The 20,314-nt window shown below is 35.6% G+C and overlaps 2 protein-coding genes across 3 annotated transcripts; both read left to right on the plus strand.

Moving 5' to 3' along the window:
- si:ch211-14c7.2 (uncharacterized) lies at positions 1-8,837 on the plus strand. 2 transcript variants are annotated; one of them, XM_051134672.1, is made up of 6 exons: positions 1-334; positions 1,609-3,469; positions 5,732-5,931; positions 6,019-6,140; positions 6,602-6,725; positions 7,810-8,837. In XM_051134672.1, exons 2-6 carry the CDS (start codon positions 1,636-1,638, stop codon positions 7,936-7,938), a joined length of 2,409 nt encoding a protein of 802 aa, XP_050990629.1. In that variant the 5' UTR covers positions 1-334; positions 1,609-1,635; the 3' UTR covers positions 7,939-8,837. The 2 variants fall into 2 exon arrangements, with proteins under 2 accessions (XP_050990629.1, XP_050990630.1); XM_051134673.1 differs by having other exon boundaries at positions 1,658-3,469.
- Positions 8,838-11,235: 2,398 nt separating this feature from the next.
- On the plus strand, positions 11,236-18,190 carry kcnk6 (potassium channel, subfamily K, member 6). Its single transcript, XM_051134678.1, has 3 exons — positions 11,236-11,671; positions 15,473-15,868; positions 17,779-18,190. The coding sequence occupies exons 1-3, from the start codon at positions 11,356-11,358 to the stop codon at positions 18,012-18,014; spliced, it is 948 nt and encodes a 315-aa protein (XP_050990635.1). The 5' UTR covers positions 11,236-11,355; the 3' UTR covers positions 18,015-18,190.
- The last annotated feature ends 2,124 nt before the right edge of the window (positions 18,191-20,314 follow it).

Here is a 20,314-nt window from a genome sequence, read left to right on the forward strand (position 1 = left end):
ATTGCGGAGGCTCTGCGTTGCATTGCCAGTGAAAGCAGCCTGCGCTGTGAGGAGACACGGAGGTGTAGCGTGACGTTCACTTCAACGGAGCACATGAGATGTACATGGAACGTAATAGGCTACACTAGAAACCTTCGGCGCTCTGTATTCGGATATGCTGTCTTAAAACGAAGTGGTAGGATGGATATCATAATTTCTAGACGGTCCAAAATCCTCATGAAGGTTAAAGCCAAAATCCTTCAGCCCAGCAGCATCTTCACAACGTACGACAGCTGGAATTGTGTGATTCGTGACATCGCATCGGTATGAGGAAAATGACTGGCACAGTGTAAAGGTAAGAGGATACAAAGAAACAAAGATGGTCTGTTTAGGATACAAAAAGACGGATATTATCTTGTCAAACCACGAAAAGAGTCGATGCAGAAAATTTTTCCCTCCCCGAGGTTACCTCATGTAAGATACATCTGTGTGGGCAAGTATTAGTTAATGATAGACTCCCGATTTGGTGCAAGTGATGTGATCACGTATTGTGTGTGTAGACTACGTAACGCGGCGTCCTCTGATCATCATGACACAGTTTGTGACACGCGAAATAAAACATGACGGGGAAAAAGAATTATACAACATACATTATACAGTAACTTTAAATATTAAATATACTATTTACCCATTAACAAATAAAACAATCATGTATATACATTATGAAGTAGTTAACTACATATAATAAAATATAAGTCATATAAAATAAAATAGAACGAAGAAAGAACTATCTTTTGGTGGTTTGATATGACAGTATCCCGCTTTTTATTATAGTTTCAATAAATTTATAAAATTAAAATACATTATAAATACTGAAAATGTATTTTGTCAAAAATCATTGTATTTCATAGTTATCACAGCTTGTACATAATTATAAAATACATTAAACTACAACAAAATTATAGTATTTACAAGTAATTATATGCAAATTGAAGTATATTACAGTATAAAAACATTACAATACATATTACAGCTTTAAGAAATGCAAGAGAATTTAATATTTGCAAGTCATGTGTGTGTAATATGTAATATTATGTATATAATATTGTATGTACACACATTCACTGTCAATTTCATTATAAATTCATATATATATATATATATATATATATATATATATATATCATGATTAATCGTATCCAAAATAAAAGTTTTTGTTTATATATGTGTGTGTACTGTTTATATTTATTATGTATAATTAAGACACAAACATACAAAAAATATTTAATAATAAATATTTATGTGCATACATTTATATTGATATAATATTTAAAATTATAAAAACATTTTTTTCTTAAATATATACATGCATGTGTGTATTTATATATACATAATAAATATACACAGTACACACACATATAATATGTACACAAAGCCTATATATATATATATATATATATATATAAAATTAAAATTAAATAGTGAATGGATTAACTATTTATTTATTTACTTACTGAATTATTTATCATTTATATACTTGTTTTGTATTGACCTTTAATCAGGTATTGGACTCAAAGATACATGCTTTTTGCATTCTATAAATGACTGATAAATGCTGTGCTCTAACAGATGAATTTCAAAATTATGACATCCTAAATGTCATTCTTACCCACCACAGCATCTGATATTATCCCCCCAAGAAGAATGCTGCAACAGAACAACAACAATAATTGCTTGGACATGGCCCATCGGGAGCTACTGCATGAATGCCGAAGAACCAACGTCTCATTCGCCAGTGCCCTTGAGTTTGGAGCCATACCCCTGATTAAAGGCCTGAGAGCATGGGCTGTGAGTGGCGGCTACTCTAAAGCCAGGAGAAAGGCTGCTAATGGGCCACGGGCACAGGGCACATGCCAACAGCCTCCTGAAACCAGGGTGGGGCAGAGAAGCTGGTCAGGTCAGGTCAGCAGCGGCTACGGGCACACGCTGGACAGCACAATTAGTGCAACGAGAACTCCAGGGGTCAGGCCAGGCGGTCTTGGGGCTCTCGTAACTGTGGCAACTTTGAAAGGCACTGAGGCGGGTGGCAGGCAGACTCAGACACGCTGCCTGTTTCTCAAAGCCCAGGGAAGGGGCAGCTACATCTGTGCTGTTGGAAACCGCGGGACTGGGGCGAGAGTCACGGGTCCACGGACTCACACTGTCATTCTTGAGGGGACGAAGGAAGAGCATAGATGTTCCAGTAAAGGGCCGAAGCTGAGCCAGGATGGGACAGACGATGGTGGACTGTTCAAGGCCAAGCCCAGGGCCATACGAAAATGGAGGAAGTGTGGTAAAACAACAGGCTCGGTGGAGAAAAGAGCAGCAGCTCATGGCAAAGGGGAACATGGTTATCAAAAAAATGCACAACCAGTTAACGTAACACCAGATAACACAATAACACAATGCCGGAAGGGTAGCAGTGCCAGCTATCCAAATCAGGACGACTTAGAGTTGGGCAAAGACGAAAGGGCTCATTCCTCCCTATCGGTAAAATCTGTCACAGCCGAGAGCACGGATCCACAAACCTGCTCCTCTTCTGCCAAACCATGTGCCAAACCAGGTGAGCAGGTTGAAGCTGAGATGAGTATTAATCAATCCGATAACTGTTCTGAAAAAGAATCTAGTTGTGCCAATGCTGAGGTTACTAAATGTGACATTGACCTTGATGCAAATGATCGCCAGGACATTATTGCTGATGTGCCAAACCTAGGATCATCTGTAGCATCTGAGACTAACTTTGATAGCCTAGGAACCAAATTGACCACAACAAACTGCAATACTGAGCCAAGCATTGATTATTCTCCCATGATAACTCCCTCTGAAGTCCCTGTCAGCATTCGGAAAAATCAAGAATCCAGGCCAGACGAGCATTTACTGGACCGTGAGAATCTAAATTCGGTGGAGCCCAGTGATCTTACAACAGAGAGAGATGGGACTCCAGACACAAAGAATAGAGTTGTGCCAGAGGCCCGCACTCCAGTGGGTGTTGAATGTAGCACTACAGAAAAGAAGAGGAGGCCGTCCATGTGCTCACCTCAGCACTGGGAGGAATTAATCACAGAGCATGGAGAACTTGAAGTTCAGCAGTCTGACAAATCCTCTTCACGAGGCTTTAGCGCACCAACAGCCAATATAACTGTAACCACTATTCACTCCCTGCCTAATCCTGCCCCTACCACCACCGCAGCCATAGCAACAGCCATCCCAGCATTAAGCAAAGGGGAGGTGGGAACTAGAGGTGGAGACTTGCTGCCTCTGGTGAACTCAGAGTTGCTATCAGAGCCGGCAAGAGTTGACGACAAGGACAAGGTGGCCGCTGACGAGGGGTCTCTTGATGTGGGCGACGAGGAGGAGGAGGATGAGTTTGGGGCTTTCATGCAGGCAGGTGGAGAGCAGCTGTGGACGGACGGGTTCCAACAGTTGGCTGCTGGAGAGGAATACAATTGTGGTAAGTACGCTGTCTTGAAAGTAGCAGGGTAATACATTTTGTCACATAAGTCGGAAAGAACAGTAAGTTCTCTTCTGAAGCAGGAACCTGGCTTTGTTTGGGTTTGAGTGAGCAGACAAACACGCAGTCCCAATGTACTAAATAGTCTGTCTGGATTGACCTGGATTCCTGCAGACCCCCTCGCTTCCCCCGACCTCATGTGAAGATATTAATTATTTAAAGCACTGCTTGGAATTTCTACACCCCCCTCCATCCACTCACTCCTCCTGTTGCTGTGTAGCAGCCTAAGGCAGGAGGCAACATTAAAAAGACATGCAAACACAAGGCCATTGGGACAAGAGGAGAGGCCACGGAATGGCTTGATCAAAATAGAAGACAAAAACGCTATTGTTTATTCATCTAGTACATCTTCTGACTATAATTTTTGATCAAAAAACACTTTTCCACATAATTTTATGGATTTAATTCCATTTTTGGCAGTCACTGCGTAATTCTAATCCACAGGATTAATCCTGTTCTCTATAAAGGTGAACACCAGGTGATTTAGGCAGTGAGCATAAACAGGTTTAACCTACTTTTATATAGTTTTTAATTTTGAAATTACATCACACAAGTCTTTTTCTTTTTCAATTAAAATAGTTATTTCTGGAAGCCATTTAACATTTGTTTATGGTTTTCCTGTTGCAACATTTCTTCAAAATTATATTGCGTTGTTTCTTGCACATTTCACAACACTTTTAAAGTTAAAGGGATAGTTCACCTAAAAATGAAAGTGAATTTATAAAAATGACCCCATTCAAAAGTTTATATACGTTTGATTCTTCTGAATGATCCACAGCTGTGATTTCCTTTTGAGTAGTGATAGTTGTTCATGAGTCCCTTGTTTGTCCTGAACAACTGCCTGCTGTTCTTCAGAAAAATCCAAGTCAATCAAGTCCCACAAATTCTTTGGTTTTTCAGCATTTTTGTGTATTTGAACCCTTTCCAACAATTAATGTATGATTTTGAGATCCATCTTTTCGCACAAGGACAACTGAAGGACTTGTATGCAGCTATTACAGAAGGTTCAAGCGCTCACTGATGCTTCAGAAGGAAACGCAATGCATTAAGAGCCGAGGGGTGAAAACTTTTTGAATTTGAAGATCAGGGCAAATTTAACTTATTTTGTCTTCTGGGAAACATGTAAGTACCTTCTGTAGCTTCTGAAGGGCAGTACTAAATTGAAAAACATAATATTTAGGCAAAATAAAAAAAATGTACACATCTCCATTCTGGTCAAAAGTTTTCACCCCCCGGCTCTTAATGCATTGCGTTTCCTTCTGGGGCATCAGTGAGTGTTTGAACCTTCTGTAATAGTTGCATATGAGTCCCTCAGTTGTCCTCAGTGTGAAAAGACGCATCTCAAAGTCATACAGTCATTGTTAAAAAGTGTTCAAATACACAAAAATGCTGATAAAAAACAGAATTTGTGGGATCTGAAGGATTTTTCTGAAGAACAGCGAGCAGACAAACAAGAGACTCATGAAATCACTAAACAAAACAAAACAAACAAACAAACAAAAAAAACTGTGGATCATTCAGGTAACAACACAGTATTACGAATCAAGTCTATGTAAACTTTTGAATGGGGTCATTTTTATATTATTTTCTCTTGAAACATCTTTTATCTGAAATATCTTATTCAGGTCAGTACTAAATAAACAATAACATGCATTTTGTATGATCCCTCTTATTTTGGTAAAATAATTAACATTTTTAATTATTTTGAAAGGGGGATGTAAACTTTTGACCTCAACTGTATTAAGCTAGTTAATTCATTTACAAAGTGTTCTGAGGTAATAACAAGTAGCCACACAAAATAAGTCTTTATTAATTAATAATCTGGCCCAGTAATCATAATTTGTGTGAAAAGAAAAGTTTTACTGCTCTAGTGAATTGAATGTATTAGCACGTTTTGCAAAAATATACTGTAGGTAGAGGCACATCTAATAAGCCTATTTTGTACCTTTCCATCATGTTCTATAAATAACACACTAGGGTTTGTTTTGTTTTTTTTGTTACAGAGTGCACAAACAGAACTGAAGTTTGGTTAAACACTTTCACCACTTGACAGTTACTGCACATATTTTAGAGTGTGTGAAACCTTTCCACCACAGAAAGCAGAACATCTTTCCAATAACATAGCACCTGATGAAGAGTTTTTGTATTACAGCCTTGTAAATGAAACTGTAAAGACTTACATGAACCTTCATCTCCTCTCAGAGGAACACACAAGTTCTGCTGATGCAAATGAAGCCACATCCTGGGCATCCGATTGGACGGCAGTCCAGTCATTCCAGCAGTCAGAGAGCACATGGACTGCCTTCAGCCAAGAGACTCTGGAGCAGAAGATAATACCTGGTGGTCAGTGGTGGCCTTCTAATGAAAAGCCAAACCTTCCCCTCTCTCCTCTCCATAATGTGGTAAAGGTTTATGCTCTGTTATAAAACTTTTCATTACTGTTGATGCTCTGATGATTAGTGATCCTTACTGTATGTGTGTTTGTGTAGTCAAATGTGTTTCTAGGGGCCTTTCCCTCAGAAAAGTCCCCCTGTGAAGATCCTGAATACATTCCTACACTAAAGCAGCTTCTGCAAGGACCAGCTGAAAACAGCAATACAGGGGAGCACAAGTATGTTGCATTGTATTTGGGCTGCATTAATTATGACTTAGCATTACTTTTATGAATTTATAGAATATGTTTATTTAAAGACATACTTCAGGGGTTTCAAGCTGTTGCTGGAGCCTTTCAACGAATCCACGTTTTGGATGCCTTCCTTTTATCACAGCTGAATTAACTTGTCAGCTAATAAGGAAAACATCCAAAATGTGCAGCGAACAGTTTGAAAACTCTTGCCATATATTATATATCTTTTACTGCCACCTTGTGGTGATAGAAAATACTACTGCATTGCATCACAAAAAGCACAAAGGGCTGACTGATTTGCATGAAATTCTGTATTTCATCCTCTTGAACTGACTGAAATTGAAAGAATAAATCTTTCTTTCATAATTTAATGTACAATAACGGTATTTGTTTTTCTTGTTACATGCTATAAAATTCAGTGCTAATCATTTTGTTTTGGCTCAAAGGAAGCAGAGCTTACTTGATGGCCTCCAGGATCTGGACAGGATGATTGATGTGAAATATAAGAGGGCGGAGTCTCTGTCCTGTAAACTTCTCCTTCAGTCACTGCATTTGGAACGTCCCAGCTCTGTGAGTTTGCTGTAATGAAATAGGAAACCACCACAATGATATATAGTGAAACTTCCTTGATATTAAAACTTGCAATATTATTTGATTTGGCAAATTTATTTATATGCAATATATTTACCATACATAGAGCTTGGTACTCGCAATAAAAAAAAGGATTAGTTCTCTTCCAGAACAAAAATTTACAGATAATGTACTCACCCCCTTGTCATCCAAGATGTTCATGTCTTTCTTCAGTCGTGAAGAAATTATGTTTTTTGAGGAAAATATTTCAGGATTTCTCTCCATGTAATGGACATCTATGGTGCCCCCAAATTTGAACTTCCAAAATGCAGTTTAAATGCAGCTTCAAAGGGCTCTAAACGATCACAGACGATCTTAGCAAAACGATCGGTTATTTTTTATTACAATTTATATACTTTTTAACCTCAAACGTTTTTCCCCTTCTAGCTCTGTGTGAATTTTTTTTCCAGTCATGACAGTTAGGGAACGTCTAAAAACTCCCATCTCTTTTTCTTCTTTAACTTCAAAATCGTCCTACATCGCAGCAGAAGTACCAACCCAGAGTTTACAAACTGAACATACAAAGAAGATCAAACACCCTTTACAAAAAAAAGGTAAAACAGCAATGTAGGGCGATTTTGAAGTTGGAGGAGAAAATGGCACAGGAGTTTTTAGACATACCCTAATTGTCTTAACCTGAAAAAAACAGTTCACACAGAGCTAGACAAGTGTTTGAGGTTAATAAAAGTATATAAACTGTAATTTTTTTAACCGATAATAACTGATAGTTTCACTAGATAAGACCCTTATTCCTCGGTTGGGATCGTTTAGAGCCCTTTGAAGCTGCATTTAAACTACATTTTGGAAGTTCAAATTTGAGGGCACCATAGAAGTCCATTACATGGAGAAAAATCCTGAAATGTTTTCCTCGAAAAATATAATTTCACTACACCTGAAGAAAGAAAGACATGAACATCTTGGATGACAAGGGGATGAGTACATCATCTGTAAATTTTTGTTCTGGAAGTGAACTACTCCTCTAAGCATATGTTTCACAATAACCAATCATCCTTTTCTACCTCAGGAACGCGCGACAGTTCGACTGAAGACCAGTGCCAGATTTTCTCCAAATCTCCCAACGTCCAACCTGCAGTTAGCTGCAAGTGCTAAGAGAAGACTGTCATATGACTTCAACAGAAATATCACAACCTAGTCTCTATATCTGTTGAAACACCATTGACCTATGCTTCCTTGAAAACAGGAAATACAGGGCAGAAGAATAATACATGCTGAAAAACTGAATTGACTTCTATTCAAGGTTTATTTAAAGTGTATTTCTTCTTTTAGTGTCTGTTCTCATTCAGTGTCTGGTAGATTCTGTTTCTCATTCAGCTATGTATCAAGACACACAAGACCTATGTTTAACCAAATGTATGTTTTTCAGTATTTCAGAAATCTGGGGTTGAATTAGGACAAATGTACTGAAATGTCAAGTTAAAAAACCCTTTGGCAAATTGTTTAGGTGTAAGGAATGAGTCTGGTTATTGGACCCATTTGACATTGTGCTAATCAGATAAGAATATGTCAATATGCATTGGTGTTTTACTTTTAATTATTGCTATGGATTATATTTGTTGAAATAAGATAATTTTTTTGCAGCCATAGCAAATTGGTTAGTGCACGTTCTCACAAGGATGTAGATTCAAATATGGCCCCTAACTTTCCTTCATACTATCTCACATGATGATAGCAAAAAAAAAAAAAAAAAAAAAAAAAAAATAAAATTAAAGAAACAGTTATTTATTGTTTAGGGCGGATTAGGATGATTTTCTGCTCCCTGAAAGCTCTCTTTCGCCTGAAAATTGTCAAAAGCAAGCAAATGTCCACAAAATGTATTTTCATACACCACCACACAGAGAAATCCATTTTCTTGTTTCCATGTCTTTTTTTCCCTGTGTTTGAAGTACTAAATATGACACTGTAGTGTGCCATTTTTAACTCCTGACGAATAGAGACCATATTTTCAGAAGTGTTTTAAATGAATGTTAACATTTTAAACTGAACCTGTACGCTTGTTTGTTGATTGACGTAATTAAAACATCTTTGAAAGACTGATTGAAGTGGACAAGTGAGGGTTCAACCATTTAACGTTTCATAAGAGACCTAAGCAGAAGTGCTAAAAGCTCATGATTTATAAGCACAAAATGACTTCAGGTACAATTCAACTATCTAAACAAATCTACGTGATGTTTTTAATATTGCACAATAAAAAATATTTAGTTCCAGATATGCCGTTAAAACATTTGAAAAAACCTTGGCTATGAATTGGTTAACTTGCCTAATCTGAGTGAATTGGCTGCTTGTTTACCAAGATAACAGTTCACCGTCTCCAGCTGTTCACACTGCTGTCCTCACACACCCTCATCATGAGTGTATATGGCAGTGAGGACTGTTTACTTAGAGCGGACAATGTGAAGAGAAAAGCAATAAACTGTTTTGACAGAGACTGCAGCTATTTCTATCCCCTCAGTGACATGTGACTCTCTCCCTCACTTCATCTTCACAACTCCATCACGAGTTTGAGGGGTTTTTTTCTGTGTTTGTTGTATTTCACTAGAAAACTTCAAAGTGAGGGGACATGATGTAGGACTAATGTGATCATTTTATTTTTTTAATTAATCTGAACAAAGTGTGGTTGAGCCACAGCTGCAGTGCAAAAATCATCTAATATTACTGTAATATATACAGTATGTAAATTAACCCAAATCACTGCATCAGTACATACAGTATGGTACATTAATACACATGTACAACTTAAGTGTAAAACTAGTGAACTAAATTTACCTGTGACTTTTTTCACTCACTGTGAGGTGTAAACTCAAAATTGTATGATATAAATTTGCAATTCTGAGAAAAGAATTTTAAAAGATAAAATTAAAAAAAAAAAAGTCAGTAAAGGTCCCAGTTGCCTTTTTTTTTATTTATTTTTTACTCCATAATGTAAAAAAGAACGCAGTCAGACTTGTGAGATGTAAATTTGATTTGATTTGATTTGATGTAAATTCGGAATTGTGAGAAAAAAAAAAAGTCAGAATTCTAATTATGAATTCTAAGTGACTTTTTTTCTCGGAATTCCTAATTGTGACCCTTGACCACAAAACCAATCTTAAGTAGCACGGGGATATTTGTAGCAATAGTCAAAAGTACATTGTGTTTGTCAAAATTATCAATTTTTCTTTTATTCCAAAAGTCATTAGGATATAAAATAAACATCATGTTCCATTAAGATATTTTGTAAATTTCCTACTGTAAATATATCAAAAATTATTTTTTAATTATGAATATGCATTGCTAAGAACTAAATTAGGACAACTTTAAAGACAATTTTCTCAATATTTGGAATTTTTTTTTTTTTGCACCAGATTTTCAAATATTGTCCTATCCTAATAAATCATCAGTGGAAAGCTCATTTATTCAGCTGCTTTCAGATTATGTATAAATCTCAATTTTATAAAAAACTGACTCATGACTGGTTTTGTGGTCCAGGGTCAAAATTTATTTCACAATTCTGTGTTTTACATCTCACAACTGGAATTGCGAGGAAATGTGCTGCATAACAGAAATCACCTATAACTGTGACCCTGGACCACAAAACCAGTCTTAAGCAGCACGGGTATATTTGTAGCAATAGCCAATAATACACTGTATGGGTCAAATTATCGATTTTTCTTTTATGCCAAAAATCTTTATGATATTAAGTGAAGCTCATATTCCATGATGATATTTTGTAAATTTTGTATATTTTGATTAGTAATATGCATTGCTGAGAACTTCAAAAGTGATTTTCTCAATATATATATACATATATATATATATATATATATATATATATATATATTTTTTTTTTTTTTTTTTTTTTGCACCCTCAGATTCCAGATTTTCAAATAGTTGTATCCCGGCCAAATATTGTCCTGTCCTAACAAACCATACGTCAATGCAAAGCTTATTTTTCAGCTTTCAGATGATGTATAAATCTCAATTTTATAAAAAACTGACTCATGACTGGTTTTGTGGTCCAGGGTCAAAATGTATTTCACAATTCTGTGTTTACATCTCACAACTGGAATTGTGAGAAACTGAAAAAGTCCGAACTGTAAAATAAAGTCACAATTGCCTTTATTTCATTTTATTTTTATTGTGTGGTGGAAACAGGCTCCCACACACCATGGTGGAGCTCACCATGTGGAACAAAAACAACTTCACCTAAAAGCCTTAAGTACATCATTTAATGATATCTCCCCAAAAATACGATTCTTTTCTGTAGGTGTAAAACTTTTTTAAGGACAGAGTACACCTTTAAGACCTTTGGCACTGCAATGAGAGCTTTTGATAGTAATCACACTTTAAGTATAATGCATTTCTCAGGTAAGTGTAAATGAAAGCGCACGTATGAGGAACGAAAAAGTTGTGCTGCACTTTACAACTCAAAGTATCACCCATGTGACTGAGTAAACGGGTTATTTCCTGGCCACCGTGGCCAACTTTTGTTAGAGGGTGGAGTTCAATCAGTCGAAGACATCACTGCAGCAAATTAAGAATCGCTGTTATCGTGCTGCTCCCAAAATTCACCATGTCCACTGCCTTCAGGTCCTGTTTTGTGCTCAGCGGCTTCATATTGGCGTACTTCACTTATTTGTTATTGGGAGCGCTTGTTTTCTCTGCTATCGAGCGGCCCGTGGAAGAGACCCTGAAATCAAACCTGGACTCCCTGAAAGCTGAGTTCCTCAACCTGAGCTGCATCAACGCCACGGCTCTTGAAGCGTTCTTGGAAAAAGTTTTAAAAGCGAATAAATACGGCGTGTCGGTTCTTGAAAATGGCACACTCCATACAAACTGGGACTTGGCGTCTTCGCTCTTTTTTGCAAACACTATGGTGACGACAGTGGGTGAGTTTCACAGGAACGAAGTTGAACGGATGTCTGTTTGTTTGATGCTGCTCGTTGTCTGACATTTATACGTTTAGTAGCCAGTTTTATCTTTAAAATGCACTCAGTTCCTCTCAGAGAACTGTACAAACATTACAAGTGCTGCAAAACAAAGTAACAAAGTAACGAAGTTCCAAAGTTCGGAACTGAACAAACTAGTAGCTACTGTAAGCAAGTGTAAACACTTAAGAGTGGAGTAGGGTTTATTTCTGTTATGCAGTGCATTTCAACTTGAATATCTTATAAACATGCTTAATAAAAGGATGTAGCAGACTTTCAGAAATCTTTTTAGTTGCATTTTATCACTTAGGCCTATAAATCTATTTGCATAATGGCAAGATAAACAGGATGTTCAGCATGAGGGAAATGTTGACAAGCAGGGCTGTTTCAAACGGTTTGATTCCTATTTGTGTTGAGGAACACTTTCTAAAATATAAAGGCAGATGCATATTTTTATGTATAAAAATTGTATACTAAAAACTAGACTGTTCATTAAAACAAAATTGATTAATCTCATGATTTCTGCTTAAATAGCACAATAAAAACCTCAGATCAGGGATCATCAAATTTATGTCAGCTGACATGTTTTGACCTTAAATATTTACTTAAAGATTTAAGGTTAGTATTTTAATACATTGAATTACGTGTTCTTGGCTGTCTGACGTCAGTTGTCATAACATGTAGGCGAACAAGTAAAATATTTTGTCTTCTAATATCATGTAAGTATTAAAAATATATCGGATTCATCCCTTTGCTCACTTAATTGTGATTAAAAATGTGCTGCATAAGAGAAATCACCTATAATTGTGACCCTGGGCCATAAAACCAGTCATAAGCAGCACGGGTATATTTGTAGCAATAGCCAATAATGCATTGTATGGGTCAAAATGATTGATTTTTCTTTTATGCCAAAAATCTTTAGGATATTAAGTGAAGATCATGTTTCATGGTGATATTGTGTAAATTTCCTATCATAAATATATCAGAACTTAATTTTTGATTATTAATATGCATTGCTAAGAACTTCATTTGGACAACTTCAAAGGCGATTTTCTCTATATTTTTATTTATTTATTTTTTTTTAATTAAATTTTTTTATTACAGATTTTCAAATAGTTGCATATCTCGGCCAAATATTGTCCATTCTAACAAACCATACGTCACTGGAAAGCATATTTTTCAGCTTTCAGATGATGAATAAGTCCCAATTTTAAAAAATTGACCCTTATAATTGGTTTTGTGGTCCAGGGTCACAAATGATAGCAAGTAGAGTAGTTTAGAGTATGATTTCAAATGAGAAGTTCAGTCATTTGTTTCCCATAAAGGAACATCGCAGTCAAACTAATTTTTTCAAGGTCCAATTTTGAGTGAACGTAGGGCTTTGTTTCTACCCAACCTGATTTACAATGTGATGGATATGTACGGAAGTGATATATTGCATCCAAGCCTTACAAACAGCAGGACTTTGTCCAGTAATTGGCGATTGTTTTGAATATTATTGTTTTAGTGACATTTAAGGTCAGCTGTGTTTAGATCAATGCACATGATTGTACTGCTAATGTAATTAAGCTAGGCAGTATTTGGAGTACAGTGTGTACATAGTTAAAATAGTTTTTATGTACTTGTGAAGTGCTTAATTAGAATTTAATTTTAGCTTTCATTTGCAGCTAGCAGAAGTTTAAAAACAGACCTCATACAGTTTCTCTGTTGATTTGGAACGTTCTTCAAAAGTCTTAACATTCTCTAAACTGTAAGTGCAGTTGTCAAAACTGTTTGCTGGAACATGGAACTCTGTTGCAGGTCCACAAAATGTAGTTCCCCAAAACATTTAATTCATGCTTCAAAACCTAATTATTGTATCAGTAAATTGGCCACCAAAATAGTGTTTTTGTTGTGGTGTGAGCCACACTGGTTAAAATGTTTAGATGTTTTTTTCACCATGGAAATATGTTATATGCTAATTTGATGGGTTTTTTACTTTTTTTTTTTGTTTGTTTGTTTTTGTTTTTTTTTGGACAGTGGCTGCTTTCTATACTATATAAGAATGTCAATGGAGAAGAAACTAATTGTTCAGACATTTGCACTGAGCCAAATGAGCCAAAGTGATTGAGAAAAACTGATTATTTTGTAAGGTTATAAACAACCGTTTCTTTTCGAGTAATGAGTTTTTCCTTGTCATATATGGGGAAAATATGAAAAAAAAATTGCATGCAATGCAAATGAGTGTGGTAACATTCAAATTGTAGTGTGTCTGAGTTATGGATTACAGCTCTTGTTCGTAAAAGTTATTTTAAGGTTATTTGATTAAATTTGTTTTGTCAAACCCACATATTACTCTTTTACTCTTTTGAATATAGGCATAGTGTAAGCTTTGTTTGCTTGAAGTGTGTTTCTCAGTTTAGGTCCTGCAAACAGTATCATGGGAAATCAATCCTTTGACCTGACTATCTGTATAAAGCTTTCCTTTCTGTGAGCATGTAAACCTGTGTATCTGACCGCTGCTCTGTATTAGATTACACTAAAAGCATTATGCTCTCAGGAAATCATGTGCATTGTATAATTGGTCAGATATTTTTTTCTCAGCCAAAAATAAAGATTCTGTCATCATTTACTGACCCTTGTGTCATTCCAAACCTATACAACTTCCTTCTGTGGAATACACATAAGATTTTTTTTAAATAATTATTTTATTAATACAGTGAAAGTCAGTGGGATCCAAAGTTGGTGTGGACTTCATTAACTATCATTGTATGAATATCCATATTTCAAAATATCTTTTCTGTTCCACTGAAGAAAGCAAGTCATACAGGTTTGAAATGAAATGAGACTTCATCTGTGAGAATCCATCTATCCCTGATGTAATGTCACACGAAAACGCATTAAAATGCAAAATCTTTACCAAGAAGATATAAGCAATTTTCAGCCTAAATGTTTACTGTGATACAGTATACAGTAAGTTATTTTTAACCATAGTAAGAAATTAAATCCATATGCTATATTTGTTTACATTTGCTTAAATGACTGCTAATTTGATTTGGGAAAAAAACTAAACTCACATCAAAATTTTTGACAGGCTACTGTTCATATCTTCTTTATTTTTTGAGAAGAGCTTTACTTAGAACAAAACTGACCTTTATCTAAATCCAGTTCTGAAAAGGGGATTTCACAGTGATTATATAGAAGAACTATTTTTGGTTCTCCAAAGAACCTTTCAGTGAACAGTTCTTCAAAGAATCTTTTTTTTTTTTTTTTTTTTTTTTTTCTTGGTGTGAAGAATTCTTCTTAAAGGAAACATAATTATCAATAAAGAACAATTATTTTTAAGAGTACTTTTAAAGCCATCAGACTTTTCACCTGCAACAACTTCAACAACTTTTTTTTTTTCTTGGAACAAAACTGACCAACATCAATATCTCTTAATAGAGGGGGGTTTACATTACACCATTTTCAACTGAAAAAACTTTTTATGTGTTTTGGCTGTACATTTACGTTACAACAGTGTTTTTTAAAATGGCTTTCAGAGTGTACTTTTTTTTTTTTTTTGGAAATTTTGCTGTTATCTCCATTTCAACTATAAAAACACAAATTTGTGAAACTGGAGATATATATGTATATATAATGCATATGTGCGCAGATGCATAGTGTTTTGTTACAACGTGACATCACCACATACTAGCCTGCCATGCATATGCATTATAGACATAACATTGTGAAAAGAAAAGAAAAGAAAAGAAAGTATTTTCTTCTTTACCTCTCTTCTAGGATACGGCCACACTACACCGCTCTCAGATGGGGGTAAAGCCTTCTCCATCGTGTATGCTTTAATCGGAGTACCCTTCACCATGCTAGTGCTCACCGCCTGCGTCCAGCGCCTCATGCACCCACTGACCTATGGGCCGATCTCCATGTGCCAGCGGAGGGCAGGCCTGCAGCCACGTGCCGCCAGCGTGGTGCACTTTATCGTACTGCTGGTCCTGGTGGTGCTCTTCTTCTTTGTGGTGCCTGCGTTGGTGTTCAGCACCATAGAAGAGACCTGGTCTTTCTTAGACTCCTTCTACTTTTGTTTTATATCCCTCTGCACTATAGGACTGGGGGACTTTGTGCCAGCGGAAAAGCCCGGACAGAGACTCAGAGCTTTGTACAAGATATCAGTCATGGGTAAGAGAAGCAACTTTACAGTTTCGGTAATGAGGGTTTCTTTTAGAGAAGTTTTGCTTGTGCATAAGGAATGATCAGGGTGTATAGGGTTAAAGTGGCTTACAGTTAAATACACACACATACAAACACACACTATATATATATATACACTATATATATATAATATGTGTATGTATGTATGTATGTATGTATGTATGTATGTGTGTGTGTGTGTGTTTTAAATAAATAATAAATATACACACACACACTTTTTTTTTCAGGATTGATTAGTTTCTAAAGAATAACCTAGAAAATTGCATAATTGTTTCTTTATAAACTAACCATAAAATATAAACTCTAAAATAAAATATTATATTTAATATTTAAAATTATATTTATGTATTTATTTAAAGTGTATAATACATATTTTTACATTTATCAGCTTCTAGTTTCAGCATGACCTGTACAGTAATTTTCATCTCTTAATAGGATTAGAGCTGAAGTTATGAAGGCCTTTTATGACCTAAACGGTCATGACATGTCCACTTTTTTTAGTTATGTCATTCATAGTTTTATGAAGTCACTTACTGTTATATAAAAAAATACAAAATGTCTACAAAACAGCAACAACAAACAAAAAATAAATGAAATAAGTTTTTGGTTTTTGGTTTTTTTTTAAAATAATTTTAGGTGATCAAAATCCCATGTAATAATAATGTGTCTCATGTTTTAGATGGTAAAACCCAAATATATATGTATATATGTATACAGTGCCTTGCAAAAGTATTCATACCCCAAACAAAAAAGTTTTGCAGCATTGAAGGTTCACAGAAGCATGCAGTCTCCATTACCCCTAATGGAAGACGCTTGGAACAACTAGGACTCTTCCTAGAGCTGGCCTCTTAGCCGAACTGAGCAATTGATGGAGAAGGGCCTTGGTTAGACTGGTGACCAAGAAACTGATGGTCACTCTCGTTGAGCTTCATGATCATAAATGCAGATGGGAGAAACTTACAGAAGGACAAACGTCACTGCAACACTCCACCAATCTGGGCTTTATAGCATTGTGGTCAAACTCAATCCTCTCCTCAGTGAAGACACATGAAAAAAACAACTTGAAATTTGCAACAAAGCACCTAAAGAACTCTCAGATTGTGAGAAACAAGATTCTCTGGTCTGATGAATTTCTGATTCCAAGCATCAGGTTTAAAGAAAACCAGGCACTGCTCATCACCTACACAGTAGCATCCCAACAGTAAAGTGTGGTGGTAGCAGCCTCATGCTGTTTTTCATCAGCAAGGTCCTCATCAGAGTAGAAGGAAATCTCAACACAGCAAAATATTGAGATGGCCTTAATGAAAACCCATTCCAGAGCATTCAGAACCTCAGACTGGGCAGAGGGTTCACCTTCCAACATGACAATGGCCCTAAACACACAGCAAAAGTGGCTTATAGACAACTCTGTGAATGTCCTTGAGTGGGACAATCAAGCATTTCTAGAGAAACCTAAAAATGTCTGCTAGCCCCCATCCAAGCTGACAGAGGATGAAGTGAGGTGAAGGATGGCAGATAATTGCTAAATGCAGATGTGCAAAACTTGTCTCATCATACTCTAAAAGACTTGAGGCTGTAATAGTGCTTCATCTAAATACTGAGTTAAGGGTATGAATACTTATGCAATGTACTTTATTTCAGTGTTTTGTTTTTAATAAATTTGCAAAGCTGTCACAAATCTGTTTTGTGCTTTGTCATTATGGTTTATGGAGTGTAGACTGATGTGGGAAAGTTTAACGTAAGGCTGCAACATAACAAAACATCATAAATGAATGCTTTTGCAAGGAATGTAGAATGTACTTACTGTAATTCATTTTTTACCCCTAATTGTTGTCCAAATTGTTTGGTAACAACAGTTTCATTCTTTTCTCATACAGTCTACCTGTTTGTGGGTTTGATGGTCATGTTCCTGGTCCTTCGTACTTTCCACAAGCTTGCAGATGTGCACGGCTGGACTGCTTTCTTCCAGCTGCCAAGCTACGAGGAGGAACATGAGGATAAAGAGCCAATAGTAGAACGAGAGCCTGATGATGAATCACCTGAGGCTGAGAAGGCCTCTATTAAGCCTCAGAATCCCAGCTCTCAAGTGTCCTACAACTCCATCAATAGATAAAACACCAGATCTCTCCACATTTAGATAAGGCCACTTATTTTCAAAGTGTCCTGAGCTTGTAAATTGTCTGGACATGTAACACCAACACGTTGCAGTTTAACACCTCAAAGGTCAAGACAATGAAGTATGAACATGTGCAATACAGTACACTGCTGCAGATGTTTAGTAAAAATGAAGCATCTGGGCACAACATTTTCATTTACCAAATGATGTTTTGTTGTTGTTGCTCTTTTTGGAAATGCCAAATCTGATCTTCAAGTCTATAGGGATATTGCCATTGCTGTAGGAAATAGAAAACTTTCTTATTGTGTCCTAAGTGTGAACTTTCTGTAATGTTGTTTTGTGTAGGATTGGTAACTGATGACTGTTTTCATATTCAGATGTATTGTCAGATTATTAAATGCCTTTTTTTGCATGAACCAAGACTGCTCTGGAATCAGGAAGATAATGCTGCTGCTTGCCACTTGTCCAATACTGTTATAGTGTGAAATGAATTGAATCATTTTTTTATAACTAGTTAATGGTGGTTCTTGATGTCCAGACATGTGGAGAACTTCAGATGCACTTTATAATTGGCTTTTTACTTAGGTTGGACAGCCAGCGGTTATGCTCGACACAATCGTTTTGTCTTTATTGTAGTACTGTACATTCATTTAAATATTCTTTGTATCATTGCAATTGTATATTCAATGTTGGATGGTAGGGAACAAAAAGGTGCCTGGTATTTACTGTCAGAGAAACAAAAGGTGTTTTAAGAAATGCATGCACAGAAAAATAAAATAAAAATTGTTGTGGTACTTTGTGACTTGATGCATTTGCATGGACAGGTGCGATTAAAATACAAGTCTGTGTAGCTGTGGAGTAAAAGGGGTCATGATCTACCTGTTTTAAATTATGTACTGTTCTCTGAAGTCCATTTATAATGTTAAGATTTTTAAATTAAAAAAAAAAAAAACAATTTAGAAGTACAGGTAATAGGTTGTTTTCTGTCTTCTGGTGTTTAACTTGGAAGTAAACACCCACTGCTATGACTGGCTAACACTTTGTATGTTTGACAGCCTACTGTACATCCTTCATAGATGGACGCTGCTGTGATTTAGGTTAAAAATGCATAAATACTCAGTACATATCAAACTCTGTCTAAATTGTATCTGTACTAAATATCTGTAATAACAGACAAAGCAATAGTGAGCACATAATAAAAACACACTTTTGTGGTGCAACATTACTGGCACAGTAGGGCTGTAGCTATCGATTATTTTAGTAATCGAGTATTCTACCGATTATTCAATTTATTAATATACATATACATATACATATATATATATATATATATATATATATATACAATAAATAAAAATACAAAAATCAATTTTACATTACTTTAGAAAAAGGTAAACATTACAACCTAAAATGAAGGCATAAGTCAAGAAATTAAGGCATTTAGATGTAGGCCTATTTACACACTATTTAATTCAGCTCAGAGGGACATGAATGCATTTAACTTGCAGTTACAAATGCATAAATAATATTTTGTTATTTTAAATAAAACATTGAATAATAATATTTACATGTATTTTTATAATAATTTGCCTCAATGATTTTTTGTATTCGAGTTACTCGAGGAATCGTTTCAGCCCTATCGTTCAGAAATTTGGTTTCTCAGTTCATGACCCCTTCAAAAGAAGGTTGTACTTTACACATCCTGTTTTATCTCTCTCTTTAAGTAGGTTTAAAAATACCTGCAATAAACTTGTCAGTACATAGATAAGTTTAAAGAACCTACCACAAAAAACAAAACAAAAAAATCTCTCCCATAAGCGGAATAAACAAGTTTCCTGTCACCCATTTTGCTTCTGTACATTTTAGGACTAGTGTACATGAAAAATAAATCAATATTGTAGTGACAAAAGTTCAAAATAAGTAATTTTTCCTATAGACTTTTTAAAGGCTTATCCTTTTTTATGGTTTGGTCTTGTTTTGTAATCTCTTGGATGTCTATCCTTTTAACATTCTACAGAATTGGTGCTAAGTCAGAGTTGGAAACATCTTGAAAAAAATGTCTTTTTCCACAAATTTTGTATGTATACAAATTGTATAATATCCAAGGTACACATTTCTAGTAAGTGAAAGAGAAAGTTTTGGAATATTTGTCCTTTTCCCAAATTTGTCACTACCAAAACACAGTAATATATAATTTAATATGAAGGTAAATTGACCCATTAAGATTTTGCTTACATTTTCCTTGTAAATATATATTTGTTTTATTAAAAAATAACAATTATGATCTTAACATTTCA

This window comes from Labeo rohita, chromosome 18, assembly GCF_022985175.1.
Source record: "Labeo rohita strain BAU-BD-2019 chromosome 18, IGBB_LRoh.1.0, whole genome shotgun sequence".
Taxonomy (NCBI): domain Eukaryota; kingdom Metazoa; phylum Chordata; class Actinopteri; order Cypriniformes; family Cyprinidae; genus Labeo; species Labeo rohita.

What these genes read in the sequence shown, in the direction of transcription:
- si:ch211-14c7.2 (XM_051134672.1), top strand. Translation starts at nt 1,636, where the DNA reads ATGTCATTCTTACCCACCACAGCATCTGATATTATCCCCCCAAGAAGA. An exon ending in TGGAGAGGAATACAATTGTG is followed by an intron (nt 3,470 to 5,731) that starts GTAAGTACGCTG and finishes ATCTCCTCTCAG; the next exon opens with AGGAACACACAAGTTCTGCT. An exon ending in AGCAATACAGGGGAGCACAA is followed by an intron (nt 6,141 to 6,601) that starts GTATGTTGCATT and finishes TTTGGCTCAAAG; the next exon opens with GAAGCAGAGCTTACTTGATG.
- kcnk6 (XM_051134678.1), top strand. Translation starts at nt 11,356, where the DNA reads ATGTCCACTGCCTTCAGGTCCTGTTTTGTGCTCAGCGGCTTCATATTG. An exon ending in CACTATGGTGACGACAGTGG is followed by an intron (nt 11,672 to 15,472) that starts GTGAGTTTCACA and finishes CCTCTCTTCTAG; the next exon opens with GATACGGCCACACTACACCG. An exon ending in GTACAAGATATCAGTCATGG is followed by an intron (nt 15,869 to 17,778) that starts GTAAGAGAAGCA and finishes TTTCTCATACAG; the next exon opens with TCTACCTGTTTGTGGGTTTG.